The 16,384-nt window shown below is 36.6% G+C and overlaps 1 protein-coding gene across 1 annotated transcript in view; it reads left to right on the top strand.

Moving 5' to 3' along the window:
* Positions 1-9,671, top strand: part of vipr1b (vasoactive intestinal peptide receptor 1b) — a 251,631-nt gene extending 241,960 nt beyond the window's left edge. Inside the window, exons 12-13 of the mRNA XM_028804190.2 lie at positions 5,197-5,238; positions 7,146-9,671. Coding sequence (XP_028660023.2) covers positions 5,197-5,238; positions 7,146-7,337 — 234 coding nt within the window. The 3' untranslated portion in view covers positions 7,338-9,671. The remainder of the gene's footprint in view (positions 1-5,196; positions 5,239-7,145) is intronic.
* The last annotated feature ends 6,713 nt before the right edge of the window (positions 9,672-16,384 follow it).

The raw sequence follows: 16,384 nt of genomic DNA, 5'->3' as shown, positions 1-16,384 counted from the left end.
AGCCATAGTTAGATTATATATCTGGCATAACAATATGTTAAAGCTCCCCAACATCTGACATAAACAGGCTCAGATACAAGTTGCAAGCACCCAAAGGCTTTTATTGTGGGAAATTCTTCCAGTAATTGTTTACCACACCACAACTAAGTACAATACAGTTCAGTATTACAGTAGTGCTTTGTCGTTTTTTCTATTTCACTCACTCTCTGTCTGCGTCTTTTGTTCCTCCCATCAAGTGTGGTCCTCCTCCTCCCATCTCTGGTTCCCGGAGCTGAGGCAGGCAGCTTCTTTTATGTGAAACCAGGCAGTGCTTCTGCTGTTCCATAATTGTGGCTTAAGACCACTTCCAGGGTAGGCTGGAGCCCAACAAAGTAGGGCTGACCTGCCCTCTCTGTGCCCCCTGGCGGTGCTCACAGACCCCACCAGAGCTGAACTCCAGTTCCCATGATGCCCTTTAGGAATCCATGGCACTTCTTCAACCCAGGGAGCTGCCATCTAGTGATCTGGAGGAGACAATGCGCTAAGCACATTATCTCCCCCAGTTCTTCCTCTCTGATGGCATCCTAGCTAGGTAAGGTTCCTGGACGTCTCTCAAAATAATTATTAGTCTGGTATAAATACCAAGAACTTTAAGCATTTTCTTGCTGAATAACCAATGCTACCTTTTCAGAAGTGGTTACAGTTGGCTGGGTTAGAGTTAATTAATAGTATATATTAAGGTGGAGACTGTAGTTAACAACAAACACCTTTTTTCATAATACAGGAATATTATTGTTTGTTGATTGAATTGTTACATGAGTATTTTATTAGTCTTGCCCTGGTAGATTGCTGTAAAATGAATGAGAGAAGGATGTACTTTCTGATTTTGTGTGTTCTGCATGCCAATTAATTTGAAAGAAGTGTGACATAAGATTAAGGCTTGAAAAATAGCCAATAAGATATTCTGGGTGTGGATTTTAGATAAAAGTGATATTATCTGCTCCTAGTGTGGAAGCAATTCTGTTATATATGAAGCACATCATTTTTGAAATACTGCCATAATCTTACAAACAGACTGTTTTAGTGATTATAGGAAAATTAATATTAAGCAAAAATCAGTATGAAAAAATTGTGACATAAGACTATGAATTTGACACTGGGGATCAAAGATCTATCTATCAATCTATCTGAAATTTGCTTGCTTACTCCTAAGTGATCAATTAGATTTAATTTTGTGTGACCATTGAACGATAGGCCTGTTACTATGAAGCAAAATAATTTCACAAGCTGGTTGCTCCACTAAAGTCACAGTATTTAGTTTCAAATCATCGTAGCTGAATGTGTACAGATAAGTCTTATTTTTATGAACCTTTTTACATTTCCAGAGCTCCCAGTTACATAAGATGTAAAGAGGCCAGGTGCCTCAAGCTCTTATTCTGGAGATTTAAAATAGCTGCATGTTCTTGATTAAACATTTTTCCTAAATAGAGGCCAATTCTTTCTGTTAGTGGAACATCGTTTAATTAAGTGGCTTGTTCAGGCTCCTTTTTTTCTGACACAGTAGAAATTTGGAGAAATTCAGCAACCTGTTTTTTTTCAGTGCATGAAGACTAAATAAAAGTCAGTAGCTGCAGCTATAATCCATGTTAAGTTCAGAGAAAAGGAAGACCTTTCCTAAGGATCCAGTACATGTACCTAGCTAGCACCCGAAGTAGGCTTTGTATCCTCACACTGCAATGTGCAGGACCCCATCTATTGCCATTGCTATCTCATTCGCACCTGGAGGCCCTAAATAAAGTGATCTCCTGTCTATACCATTTAGGTAGTGACCTCATCCCTTATCACTGTCTTGTAGGCTCAGCACTGCTTAACACTGCACTATTAGTCATTTTTCAGGTTATACTCAAAAATAAACCATATAGGTTTTGGTCATCCTGGTGGCAATGGAAATTCCTTCATCCACTTTGGTTCTACAGAAACTAAATGAGAGGCCTAGGCAAATTTTGATTATTTTTCTTTACAACTGGCATTTGTTTATTGGCTGAGACAGTTCTGTTAAAATTATGTTTAATTTTAAAATCATTTGGTTATAATTTTCTTTAATTGAAAATTAATCACAGATTATCCTGCTGTTAACTACTCAGTTGTTTTTGTTATTTTATGGTGTTGGGAAAATAATGTCTGCCACTGCTCCCTCGTGATTCTTGTCCAAAGTTTGAATCTCTTGTACAGTCCTTGTCTGTAAGAAGTTTGAATATTCTCCCTGTGTTTGCAAGCATTTTTACCCAGGAATTCAATTTTTCCTCGTTCATCCCAAAAAGAGGGCATGTTAGGCAGATTGGCATGTCTAAATTAGCCTGCATTAATTAGCCCTGCAGTGCAGTGGCACCACATCTCGGGTCCATTCTAGCTTACGTCTGATGCTTTGTGTGGAGGTATGTTTTGAACAAAATTAAATAAATACTGTGAAATCTACTCTATAATCTTCTTTAATAAAATCCCTTTGTGCGTCCAGGTGTCCATGTGCGTGTGTCTTCTGGTGAAGTACGCATGCGCGGGGCACGGTGCTATGCGCGATATTACTGTCAGAGAAAGTTAGAGGCGTTTTACGGAAATACAAACCAGTATTACTGCGAGAGGAAATTAAAGGTACACAATACAGTGACACATATTACAGCCACATACAAGCCAGTATTACTGTCAGAGGAGATTAAAGGCATATTACCGACGCGCACGCCTGTATTACCGCCAGAGAAAATTAAAGGTATATTACGGACGTACAAGCCAGCGGACATACAAGACGGTATTACTGTCACAGAAAATTAAAGACACACAAAACACGGTGGCAGCCCACAAAGAACGGTCAGCTCAGCAAGTAAACATCAACAAAAGAAAGGCTGAAAGAAAGAAAAATACGACCAACAAAAAGAATGAGGTCAAAGTCCCTTGCCAAAGTCCCTGTTGTAACGGGCTAAATGACTAGTATATATATAAAATCCTAAGCCTAAAAGTGCAACAATTTAATGTCATGTTTTTTGTCGCGCTTTAAATTGGGCTTATTTTAAAACCTACATATTTATGTTTGGCATCATTCTTTTCTGTATTTATTGAACTTTCATGTGATGTTGTTAGATTTTCAGACTCTTATTCCATTTTTAAATTATAAACTACAAAATATCAAGAACTCATGTACCGCGAAATGAGACTTAAACAAGAGTGCCAAGAGATTTAACCACCCCCAGGCCTGGAAATAAAAGACAAAGAGTAGGACAGCTGACTTTTAAATGTTCGAAGTGCCACGCGAGGTGCAGATCATGCGGCACTGCAGCAGCAGCAAGTCAGCAGCTGATCGAGCAAAGAGGAGGTAAAAAAAAACTGTATTTGCTTCCCATTGTATCATCGTTTAAGAGGGGGTTTCAGAGGAGAGACCACGTCTCCTTGGGGTGCATTCAGCCCCCCTCATCACAACCCAAGCGGCAAGCTGGCCGCAACTGGGGGTTGGGCAAAATATGTTTTATTGCCTATTTATTTATGTATTTGTTTCAGTGATGCTGCATGTAACATGAAACTAACCCTGAAAAGAAAAGTATCACTTTCACTCAATAAAGCTGGGAAGTCAGAGTCTAGATAGTGTGGTGATTTGATTAGCGAATTGTTGACAGAACAGACGTAAACCTTCAGTCACCAAGTATCACATTTATAGAAGGCATTTCAGATGCAAACTCCTAATGATGATTTTGGAGTTTTGTAATCCGATTCGATGCGCACAGTCACAATTTTGAGCATGCACATGAACCACAGGATTCCCAAGTCAAGCAAAGTGCATACGTCCACTCTGCAGAAAACTGACCTATTTAAAAACAGTACCTGTTAGAGCCCACCCTCTCCTCTTGTGAAAGTGACAGTTTTTATTTCAGGGCTTATTTTGTGTTGCATGCAGTGTCAAGTCAAATACAATATGTAAATAAAAGAAGAAATAAATAAATACATAAATAAATAAGCTATAAAAATGTATTTCATGACACATTTAGTTATTTATCTGCGGTGGGTTGGCACCCTGCCCGGGATTGGTTCCCTGCCTTGTGCCCTGTGTTGGCTGGGATTGGCTCCAGCAGACCCCCGTGACCCTGTTTGGATTCAGCGGGTTGGAAAATGGATGGATGGATTTAGTTATTTATACTCAAATTTAATGTTGTTATTATTTATTTTCTTGCATATTCTCACAGTACGGCAGCCATAACACCTGAGCTTCAGAACAGACCATACCTCTGAAGCAAAGCATGTTCGTGCCTGGCCAATATTTGGATGGGAGACCATTTAGGAAAGCTAGGGTTGCTGCTGGAAGAGATGTTGGTGAGGCCAGGAGTAGGTGCTTACCCTTTGGTCCATGTGTGGATCCCAATGCCATGGACATTATAAATATGTTTCCATACTTGGGATTAATAAAGTATCTATCTATCTACTTTGGATGAGACATAAAAACGAGGTCTTAACTCCAGCATTATTAAAGCTCCCTTTGAAAAGAGTAGGGTTCATCCTGATGTCCTGGCTAAATTTCCCATCATGGCCTCATCTATTCTGGACACTTAATCATTCCTTGTCTCTAACTGGCCATTTTTCTCACCCCTTCACCACCTTACATATAAAGTGTGGTGAGCGTATTGATGCAATAATGGCTGCAGTCACATCATCCAAGTAGGTGCTACACATTAATGGTGGTTGAAGTTGTTCCCGTCTGTCTAAGCAATTTGAGTAAGGAGAAAAGTGCTTTAGAAATTTATTTATTTAAATTTTGTCCAAAATATTCTTCCTTAGTTGCCAGGATATTCTTCAGTTCCCGACGACCCTGAACTGGATTCAGCAGGTTGTATATATTTAATGGTGCCTTAACACAAAAGCACACACTGCCTAATAGTAGACATGCATGGTTTTATGGTAAGTTGTGACAGGAAAGCATTAAGGAATTGTAACACCATCTCTTATCAAACTTAACATGTGCTTCTCCAATGAGGGCTTCAGTCACAATAGACTTAGTCCATCAGATTAAACTGTAACATAATGATAATGAAGTATATTTTGGGAGCTAACCTGCATTAATTACAGTATATGTGCCACAAAACTGATATATTGTGATTCCATCTACTGGATAAAAGTTTCACATTAAAGTCTGCTTTATTAAGATTTATTATACTTGCTAATTGTGTTTCTGTCTTGTAGGGCTGTGTGGTATCAATTCTTTACTGTTTCCTTAATGGTGAGGTAAGTAACATTTTTGTTATTGTTATGGTGTTTATTGCACTGAACTTGTTTTTTAAATAGCCTAAATAAATGACCAATGACCTAGAAATGGTGTTTATTTCACGTAGACTTTGATAGTCTGGCTGATATTGCTTTTTATTTTTAACTTTTAAGATGATTGTTTATAATTTATGGATGAAATACAGTGAACTGGGAACTGTTATGCACAACAACATTTAAGATGAAAAGGCAGGCAGAAGAAGGAGTAAGGGAAGGAGTCTTAGGCCTCAGTTTTCAATTAAAAACACAGACGCTTGTCTCTTTTTCGCCTTTTGTCCACAATACACCTGCATTTTCAACTCAAGTAAACAAATACTTTTGATAAAGGTCTTCAGATCTAGATACTTTTTAAAACGCTGGTGCAGCATTCAGTGTGTACGGTCGAAAATAAAGATTTTTGAAAATGTGGGCTCCAGTCACACTCCATTTGGTTCATGCTTACTACTGTACATGGCTCATCCCTAATTCAATCCTTCTCCTTACAATATCCCATTCGCTGATTGGTCACCCTTTACAAAAGAAAAATCTATTCCAACACAATGGGCATAGAAGACTTGTTTCTCCATGGCGCTTGTCATGAAGCTAACCTGTTTGCATCTAAATTGAGTTTTGTGTAGTTTCAGTGCTGCATATATCACAAAAGGCAAAAAATGTACCAATTGGCATAGTTCTGTAATAAATCCTGTAGCTAGCAATGTTAGCATTCCATCAATGATCACTGGTTTTGGGTAATGCCAGGCATACACTGTGGGATTTTTCGAAATCATGGTAAAGGAATTGCTCAAACCGCACAATAGAGTCATCAGTTGTATATGTGCTCAGACTGCACAAACACATTTGGTCCAATTGATATGGCATAATGTAGGTACTCAGACGTGTACAACACACACTCTCTGATGTTGCTACACAATGAATTTTGGGAAATTTGATGGCAACATCAGAAAATCAGCTTGTGAGGTGGTTCACACTTAACGACAACCGACTGAAATTTCTGATTTGAAAGAAATTCAGGTCATAAAATACAATTGGGCATTGCAACACCTCTCATGCTGCACATGAAACAGTGGCAGAACTAGAAGATAAGTCGGCGGCTGCAAATAGGGTATAAAATCATGCCAGAATCACATAGTGTGTGCCCAGTTTAAGATGAATATGCTGTGTGTAGGTGGGCGACTTTGTCATTGGACAAAAAAACTGTAGTAAATGATGTCAAAATGCTAGTGTGGATGAGGATCATTTTTGTTTAAAAGGCAGTTTTTAAATGAGAACATAGCAGTGTGGACCTAGCCGTAGTCTGTTACTGACACTAACATGATAACCCTATTAAGTTGGACTGTACCCAAGAAGCATTGGGGTAGTGAATAATTGGCGCTGGATCATAATCCAAATTGTATTATGTAATATCATCTACTGTTGAATTCTGCTTTGTACTTGTAATATTTCTATTGCACTATTACATTGTATTGAGGATTACTTGTGTTCTGTTCTGTGTATTGTATTGTATTTACTCCCTTATTTTGACACCCACTGCACGCCCAACCTACCTGGAAAGGGGTTTGTCTTTGAACTGCCTTTCCCAAGGTTTATTTTTAATTTTTTTCTGTACAAGGGTTTTTTTTTTTGGTAGTTTTTCCTTGTCTTCTTAGAGAGTCAATGCTGGGGGGCTGTCAAAAGGCAGGGCCCGTTAAAGCCCATTGCGGCACTTCTTGTGTAATTTTGTGCTATACAAAAATAAATTGGATTGGATTGTGTGACTTACAAACAGCACTCTAACTTGAAATCAGATCAACTAATTTGTCCAACGGATATACAATTAAAAACAGCTTTGCATATGTTTATGTGATACTGTCTTTGCTGCTTTGGTGCAGGTTCAATCAGAAATCAAGAGGAAGTGGAGACGATGGCATGTGGAGAGACTACTAGGCACAGACATGAAGTATCACCACCCCTCCATGGGAAGCAATGGAACCAACTTTAGCACCCAGATTTCAATGCTTACGAAGTGCAGTCCAAAAGGGAGAAGGGCTTCTGGATTTCAAGCAGATTCATCTTTAGTTTAAAAGCAGTAACTACTTCATTTCATAGAGGCTCTTGACCTGTGAATAACCACTCACTACAAAAGAGGGTTTAAAGAGGGAAATCATCTTTCATACTGATCAAAAGCTGTCTTTGAATAAGACACTATTATAGGAGTTTGAGGTTTAATGTTAATGTGACACAAGTGAATGTGACATACTCCACCGCTGTATGTCTAAATGAGTTTTGTATATAGTGTAAGTCAACTGATTTTATTTATTTTACATCCGTAGCACCATATTAATTACAATAAGGCTGTTTCAGAAAATGTTTTATTTGCCAAATTATGTTATGAACATCACAGGGCAGCCTGAGAACATTAGGATTACAATTATTAAGAGTCATTACAGCCAGAGTGGGTATTGTAGCAACAAACTTAAAATAAGGTTTAAAGTGAATAAAAAGTTTAAAAAGCAAGAAACCTGTGTCTACACTGAAGTCAAATCTAAGGCTTTTAGAATGTGAATGCCCTTTGCTGCACTATATATGTTTATGTATTTTGTTTTTCACTTGAAATATGTGCAAGCTGTTGTGTTTTTTTTTGGTTTTTTTTTCTAAATTAAGTTCTAAAATATCTTTGCATAAGGAAGCACAACGTTGGCCAATTTAAAGCCACTCTGTTTAGACATGCAGTTTATATTGTCCCATAATTCTGTTTTTAGAATTACTGGATCTGTTCTTTTCACAAACTATTAAGGTTATTTGAATTTAAATCCACTCACATCTTTTGAAAATAAGGCACAGTACGATTTACTGGCCTCCTGGCTTTAATTTACCCCCTTTTTCTAATATCCCTGTGCTCAGTACACATGGCAGTAAATTTGAATTTGGTCTTTTCATGTAGAAGCTGCTTACGAGCAGAAGTATGAGATCAGTCACAGGGCTGTGATCCTAAAAATATTATAACACTGCAAAAGTGGGAAAGGGATGTGTTAGGAAATGGGAAAACTTCATCTCTCAAAGAAAAATAGATCTATGGACACTTTAAAATTACCGGTCGCAGCAGGCTGCCATGTTGGTCATTGGCACACTGGTCAAGATGCCAATCAAGCCACTGTCCATGCAGCAGTCAGAGATTCTCAAAATATATAAACAAGTTCAATTAACAGTTTAAAGAGCATGGATGTAAATAAACTTTACACATTTATTCCACTGCACCTTACAGTATATGATCAAAATATATTGCATAAATAGTAAATAATTTATCAGTTTTAAGGTGTAAATATAGTTAGTTGGACAGGACACAGACACTCTCACAATTAATTTATCAGGAGGCAGGGACATCTAAATTCCTTCCCTGTGCGCTCCTATAAAAGAGAGTGTTTCAGTGAACCTTTCTATACTTGCTAGACGCCAACTTTGAATGAGATTATGAAAAAACAGAGCAAAGCCTAAAGGGAAAAAGTGTTCCCAGTATGCAAACAAATAATTGGTTGATGAGTAATACAAAAATGTCAAAACAACAAAAAATTGTTTCACTTATTAATAATAATAGTAATTCTTTATAATTATATAGTGGTTTTTCTCACTACTTAAGTTGCTTTTCATAGTGAATGGGGAGCTACTTCAACACCACTAATGTGTAGCATCCACGGCAGCCATTTTTGTGTCGGTACTCAGACCACACATTAGCTATTAGGTGGTGAAGTGGCAAGAGTTAGTTAGCCAAGTAGAGACAGGTTGATGATGAGGGGGCCAGAAAGACTAGGCCAAGGAGGGCAATTTAGCCTGGATATCAGGAAACACCCTGCTCTTTACAAAGGATACCCAGGGGTGTTTTATGACCACAAGAGAGTCAGGACCTCGGTTTTACGTGTCATCCATAGGAAGGTGCCATTTTTACAGTGGCACCAAATCAGAAAAAAACGCCATGTTTATGAAGTGGTGGTACATTGCTCAGTATGAATAAATGCCTATAAACTAAAACAATAAAGCAGGATTAAAAAACATGCAATGAAATGAAAATGGAAAAAAGGTTAAAAAATAAAAAGCAAGTAATTATGTACTCAGGAAATTTAATTTTGTGGTTATTTCCTTGATTGGAATTGACTATGATTTAATGTCTTTTGAGACACCATTTTGTTACACTACAGGGATGGCCATTTTGTGATTTCAGTTGTTGTATCCAGCAGGAGACGGAAGCTCCCTTGTTGGACTGAGTTCTTTTGTAATTGTGGACCTGAAACTAAATAGATATGATATTAAAAGGCGATACCCCTGCCTTAGTGATACGGTGGTAAGAAATCATATAGGAGAAATAACAGCATTCTTTAATGATGGTTTACGCTGCATAACAGACGAAGGAAGCCATGATAAGAGCCCAGTTCGGGAGTGGGGGCCCGATATGTGCAGTCTGCCATTTTTGTCGCTGCGTTGAAAGGATTTTCCAGATTGGATGACATTATCTCCCATCTGTCCATCAGCTTCAAAGGTGTGCGGGCGATGTTCCAAGGCTTTATACTCTTTCTCCATGTTCAGGCCCCCACTTAGGTGAATCATGCCATTCCAAACAAGGCAAAGAGGATACAGTTTCATGCTGACTTTGACACACAAAAATAGTATACAATGCCCATTTCGCAGTTGTCCCTGTCTTGTCTTCTAATGCTTGACTAGCAGTTCTAAATGATGAGCCCATGTGCTAAATCTGGCTTTATAAAATTATATTTGTAAAGAGCACAGTAACATATTAAACATAAATAATTATTACAGTTGTCGTGATGCAAAACCTGGTTGCTAGGGGCATGGCCTTTAGGGTCATGACATCAGGGTAATTGGTGAGGAGTTAAAAGGTGGTCTCAATGCCCATTTTGTATATGAGACTGGACCAAACCTAGTGACTTGACTTGGCTTTTTATTGAAACAAAGCTCTCCCTTTGATCTCTGATATTTGATTAGCAATTTGGTGCTGACGTTTGCTCTTTTGGTTTTGACCCTCACTTTGCCTTGACTATTTTCTGAACTGACTGCCCTTTTTGCAGACAGTGCAATCTTATCATTTTATTTTAAGATTACCGTGACCTTTATTTGAGTAAGTATTGAGGAATACTTTAGACAAAATTGCATAAATAAATATACAAATACATGAATTACGAGATGTAAGAATGAATAAATAATAACAAAGTTATATGTGAGCATAATAAGTTAAATATGTAATGAAATGTTCTTTGTTGCTTATTTCTTTCTTTCTTTAATTACTCCTTCATTTATTAATTCCCTTGACAACACATGCACCACTAAATATGTGTGCTGTCATTTTCAACCATCAAAGCTGAGATGGTGGGCCCTAGCGTGTGCTGTGTTCTGATTGGTGAATCATCTGTGAAGTGCACGCTCTATGCTGTGACTGTAAGCATCAGTGGCAGCTGTGAAGAAAAAGAGAGTAGAACAAGTTGCCCCGATTTACTGTGTGAAGCGACTCCTTTAAATCAAGAAGCTCTTAAGTATCTGCTATAAATGTGGTCCTTGATGGCTGAATATTTTCATCTAATCTATCAACAATTCAACAATCAAAAAATGGTACTGACTAACCCTATCTCCAACCCTCTCAACTTTGATGAGTGAAAATTACATTTTTCACTTCAAAGCATATCTCATACAGATGTTGCTTTGGTGTCACTGAAATAAAAAAAATGAAGAAATAATTAAATAAATGCACATTTAATTATTTATACTCACATATCCTTTTATTCTTATTTATTGTCACATTTCTCAATGCATTTAATTATTTGTATATTTATTTGCAGATTTTTACATTATTTATTTACATATATGCTTTGTCATTCTGGGACATTGAGTGTTGCTTAATGAAGGAAAAAAATAACTAAAATTATTTTAGCACAGGACTGCAATATAACAAAAATGTGAAAAAAGTGAAGGAGTCAGAACACCTTTTGAATCCCTTGTATTTATGTAATTTTGTCCAAAATATTCTTTCATAAATAAGTAATTTGTGGCATCTTGCATCATGAATGCACTTCCTCTAAATTAACTCTGGCATTCTCAGGTATAGTACATGCTTCACAATTTTAACGTAAGCTGAAACTGACATGTTTCCTATATTAATATACCTACTACACACTCTTTAGGCTAAAGGCATTGCGTGTCATCGATTTTACTTATCCTGCATTGCACTCTCATATTGAGACTTCTGCAGTATGAGCTTAGATTGCTGGGAAATACTTCCGTTTTCTTACTTATAGTGTGAGAGGCTATAAAGCCGATGGCTTAAAGATGTCATTTGTTTGGTTCGAATGGAGAGTAGCTTCCATATTTGAGAATCTGACCAATTTCCAACTTTTTTTCTAACCTTTCAGAACAAAAAACATTTCTGAAAACGCTTTACAGACGTTATGTTAAGATTTGCTCATGTACATTTACTGTATGTCAGCAAATATTACACAAGGCTGTTGTGATGGTGGTAAGCTTTATTTAAACCAAGCTGGTAAAATCTGGGAACGGAGAAATTACCAGTCACACATTGAATCATCCTAAAAATAATAAGTAAAGTATTGGGAATAGCCTGCAAGTTTCAAAGGGTCTATACACTTAAAGCGATACAAACAAGACCGCAGGATATGTGAGGACTGTCCTTCATAAGTTTTTGGTGATGATTGCTTTAAAGCCCATTTAAATATTACTACTCAACAAAGAAAGCTACCTGATTTTGTCAGAATGCATACGAAACTGTAGAAAAAAAATCTACTGTTATAAAATTATAAAGATAAATGGAAGACACTAGTAAAGGCAGTAGAAATACTTTGAAGTTCCAGTTTCTTTATAGCTTATTATGTTTTTTCCTTAGATTTGCCTTTTAAGCCAGTATTACAGACTCAGCACCCCAAAATTTACCTAATTAAAATAAAACTGTATCAGTAAAGAACAAAGTATATCTCATTTTATCCAGTACTGTGAATTTCTGTTTCCCACATTAACATTAGGGCTATAAGTTATTGCAGTGACAAGCTGACTATTGTACAGTAAGTCTGATTTAGACTGCCAACAACATAGAAACTGAATATTAGCTTCAAACACCAGCACACTGTGTGCTACAGCTCTAAGGAGGCAACAGCTTTTAAAATGAAGTATAAACAGTAGCTTTTACAATTAAAAAGCGTGCATTGCCATTTTCTGTATGTATTAACTTTTTATATACACCTGAAGAGAGTAAAGAGCCATGTAACTGCCTGAAAGTCGACACCGCTGGCACTCACACAAAGCATTCAGTGACTTGTAAGAAAAATGACAGAATTGTATCATAAAGCTTTCAAACAATTGACATTTATATATCTATATCCAAGATTTGATGTGTAGTTTTGTTCAAATTATAGCAGACCTAGGGGAGAGATTTAATGGAGACTGTGCTAAGGCACACAAGGCAAAGTTACTCGACAGTTCAAGCTGTAATTGATGCCATACTGTATCTTCCGGCACACCAAACCAAACACACAGCATCTACAGAAAGTCTCGCTCACTACATTTATTAATGTCAGTTTTCACCAAGCTCATTCATACTGGATTACTGTTTGTCTTACTTATGAACTAATCCTATGAGCTCTTCTTCATGTTATATTCTTTGATTTAATATTCTTTATTAATCCCTGAGGGGAAATAGTTTTTTTTGCATGACCCTTGGAGGTCAGATGACACATTATAAAGCATCGGTGTAGGTGAGGGTTTCCATTTTGTCCCTTCAATTGATGCGTATATGAAGAAAGAATTTCTTAATTGACATAACAATCCATTATAGCATCCCAAACTCAGCAGCCTTGAATTATATAAAAGGTACAACAGTGTGTTTTGGATTAATGCACATATATTCCAGTAAAGATAAAATAAAAAATGATTGTTGGAACAGTTTATTCTAAAATTGGAATATAGTATTGCTTTCTTATTAAGGCCATTGTTTTTTTGTAAAAATACAGGATAATAAAAATTTATTTTGCCAAATTGAGCAAATTGCAATTGCCAAAATGCTCCTGACAATATTATATTGTACACTATTTAAATTAGTTGCATTGTTCTTTTTGTTGCTTTATGCTTGAAATTTGTGGTCGCTGCTATAGTTCTTTGTTTATAGTTCATTGAGAGTAAATGGCAAACAAGAACAACATGTAGTGGGTGCACATCTTGTGAAGGGGGAAATCCTCATTGTTAACATTACAGCACAGGTTGTGCATAAAGTGACTTCATGGGGGCTTATTGTGTCAGACAATGGGTAAAGGACTTTATAAAGTGGACAAACAGATAACACTCATTAGCCTCGTAGTGGCCATTTGTAATCTAACTCTGTACTGGCAGTCACCAGGAAAAAATGGGGAGTCCATTAGTGAGAATAACAGAATGATTAATGAAATAAGGCTGTCAAAGTAGAAGTTTGTCACTACTATACATGCAGCTAGAATGGAGTTCCTCATCAGGGGATTTTAGAACTTCTAGGGAGAGAGAGGTTAGAAGCAGGCACTGATACAGGGCATTGCCGCACCCACCACATGATGAACCAAGTCAGGATCCCAGATTAGGGCCTGAGTGCAGCCATGCAACTGGTAACACCTCAGCACCACACAAGTTCAGATGGAATGGAACCACTGTGAGGTTTTTTATGGTGGACTGTGGCAAAAATACATTAACTGGAGTTGTAGAGAAGAAAACAAAGTTGATCGATATGTAGTAATTCTTATTCATACAGTCACTCTTTCTTGTCCTGTAGCACAGATGACGTCTACGCACCAGTATGCCTCAGTAGGTGCTTGTGGTTGCTGAGCATTACTTTCTAGTGCTGTTTAGGCATAGCTGCTTCTTTCATATCAATCAGGCTGAGTCGACATCTTGTGGGGTTCGCATCTACTTCTTTCACCCAGGATGTCTTTCAGGGGCTGGAAAAATGATCTTCCATTGTTGTGGTCGGGATCACCATAGAAGGCGGTATGAAAAACAATTTGAATCCATACCACAGATGTGATCAAACCACCGTTCGGGTTTCATCATATATGGAAGACCTCCATTAGTTAACAAAGTAAACATTTTGTTGCAGCCCTCATGTACAGTATGTATATGTATGCTTACATGTAAATTGTATAAACAAAACATGAGCTATTCTCTTTTAATGCTTTGTAATATGGTTGTGTCACCTTGCTGTGTAACAGTGAATTTCAAATACATTTTTAATAATATTGAAGGAGGAAATGTAACAAAAATGCAAACAAGACAGCGAAAAACAAACAAACGAATGGTTGTTTTCTTTGTAAAAGATGAAAAATTTTCAAAACTGAAAAATAATATGTTACTGTAGGCAGCATTCATTTTGTTTTACCTTATAATAACTTTTAACAATTGTTTTTTTTTCTTTCAAGAGTTCAAAACTGCTTTTGGTAGGCATACAACATATCCTCTGTGTGTTTCTGTAAATGTGTATGCCTTTTGAAAAAATATTATTATTGATTAGTCGGCACTAAATGTACGTATATCGGGTATCATATGTAAGAATTCTGAAAGAGCAGAAAAGATCGAAATGTGTGCCATGATGCCATATTAAAGAACAGTATTATTTTCTATCAAGAATTCAATCACGAGTCGAATATATCACAAATTAATAAGTCTATAAGACCTGGGGCATGCCGTGAAGTTCATCTTACAGTATTGTTGATGCATTATAGTCTGTATTTTTTTGCTCCGACAATTCCATCTAGTGAATGACAAAATAAGCATGTTAATAAGCCAATGTGTTTCACTTCCATTACAAAAATACTTGTGAGTACACAATGAAACTGTGCAGTGTGTATAAATTTTACATTATTCATTGACGTAAAACAAGAACAGGAAACGAAGGTTTCGATTATACGAGAGTCTCTTAGTATGTGAATTCTGAGTGCTGCTGGAAAGCAGTACTGTTTTAATGTTAAATTTAAAAGTTTACAAAAATGTCTTGCTGTAAAGTTCAGCTGTTATAGTCAAATGTTCTACATGTTTCAAGGTGAAAATTTTGTCATGTTTACTCTTTTTCAGTATTGTAATATATATATATGTATATATATATAAAATAATTGCTGTGTTTCTCAATAGGTGTTTTAAAGAATGTATATTTTTCAGATGTAAATATTCTTTTATGTTCATTAATAATTGTGTAAAGTTATATTTTATCAATATTTTGTGATTACTGGAATATCACTTTTTAAACCATTTTGAATAATATTAGGTCTTCACATTTTGTTGGTCAGTGTCTTCATATGCAGATGTAAATGTTCAATATTAAGCTGTTTTATTCTGCATGTGTCATTAAAAGTGTATATTTTCATACAAGCTTATGGAAAGAATTTGTTTTGTAAACATTAAGTATTGAAAACAGCAAAAAAAAATCTTTAAAGTATGGAATGCATTCAATATATTTTTTGAAAATGTGAGGCAGTCAGCTGTAATTTTTCTTTGTATTTTGTGCCAGCCGAAGTACCATGTGTTGCCACTATGGCTAAAAACAACCCACAATGACATAAAAAGACATACTTTAGACAAAAGTTGTAATCCAGCTTGACAAGGAAACTGTTATCCAGGTTAGTTAAGAAGACATCGCTGTACGTACCTGTGGTCTTTGAGGTTGTGCTTTGGAAAACTTGGTGCATGCTGATGTCAGTATCCTCTATCAGCCATAGCACACTCCTACTGCATGATGGGAATTGCAGTCCCTGCTTCAGCACTGGCATTAGGTAGCCCATAGTTTTAGTTGGACCAATGGATAAACACGTGAAATTTCATGAAAATTGATTTGATTGCATTATTAGAAATCAGAAAAGCAAACAGGTATGCCAATAGGTAACAATTTTATTTATATAGATTACAAGTTAATTCTTTTTTATATAGTTCTGGGAATACATATTCAAATTGTCAATAATGAAAGTAAGCATTTTAACTGTTTATCCATCAAAACAGCAAATATTGAGTTCTCCCCACCTTGTAAAATTGCACATCAGTCTGCCAGTTTGCAAACTACCATCTGTCAAAAGGGTTTGAATGCGAGGCCTGGTATATCATACTCATTTAC

The sequence above is a fragment of the Erpetoichthys calabaricus genome, chromosome 6 (assembly GCF_900747795.2).
Source record: "Erpetoichthys calabaricus chromosome 6, fErpCal1.3, whole genome shotgun sequence".
NCBI lineage: Eukaryota > Metazoa > Chordata > Cladistia > Polypteriformes > Polypteridae > Erpetoichthys > Erpetoichthys calabaricus.
The sequence above is the reverse complement of the archived record's forward strand: the minus strand, read 5'-3'. Positions and strand labels throughout refer to the sequence as shown.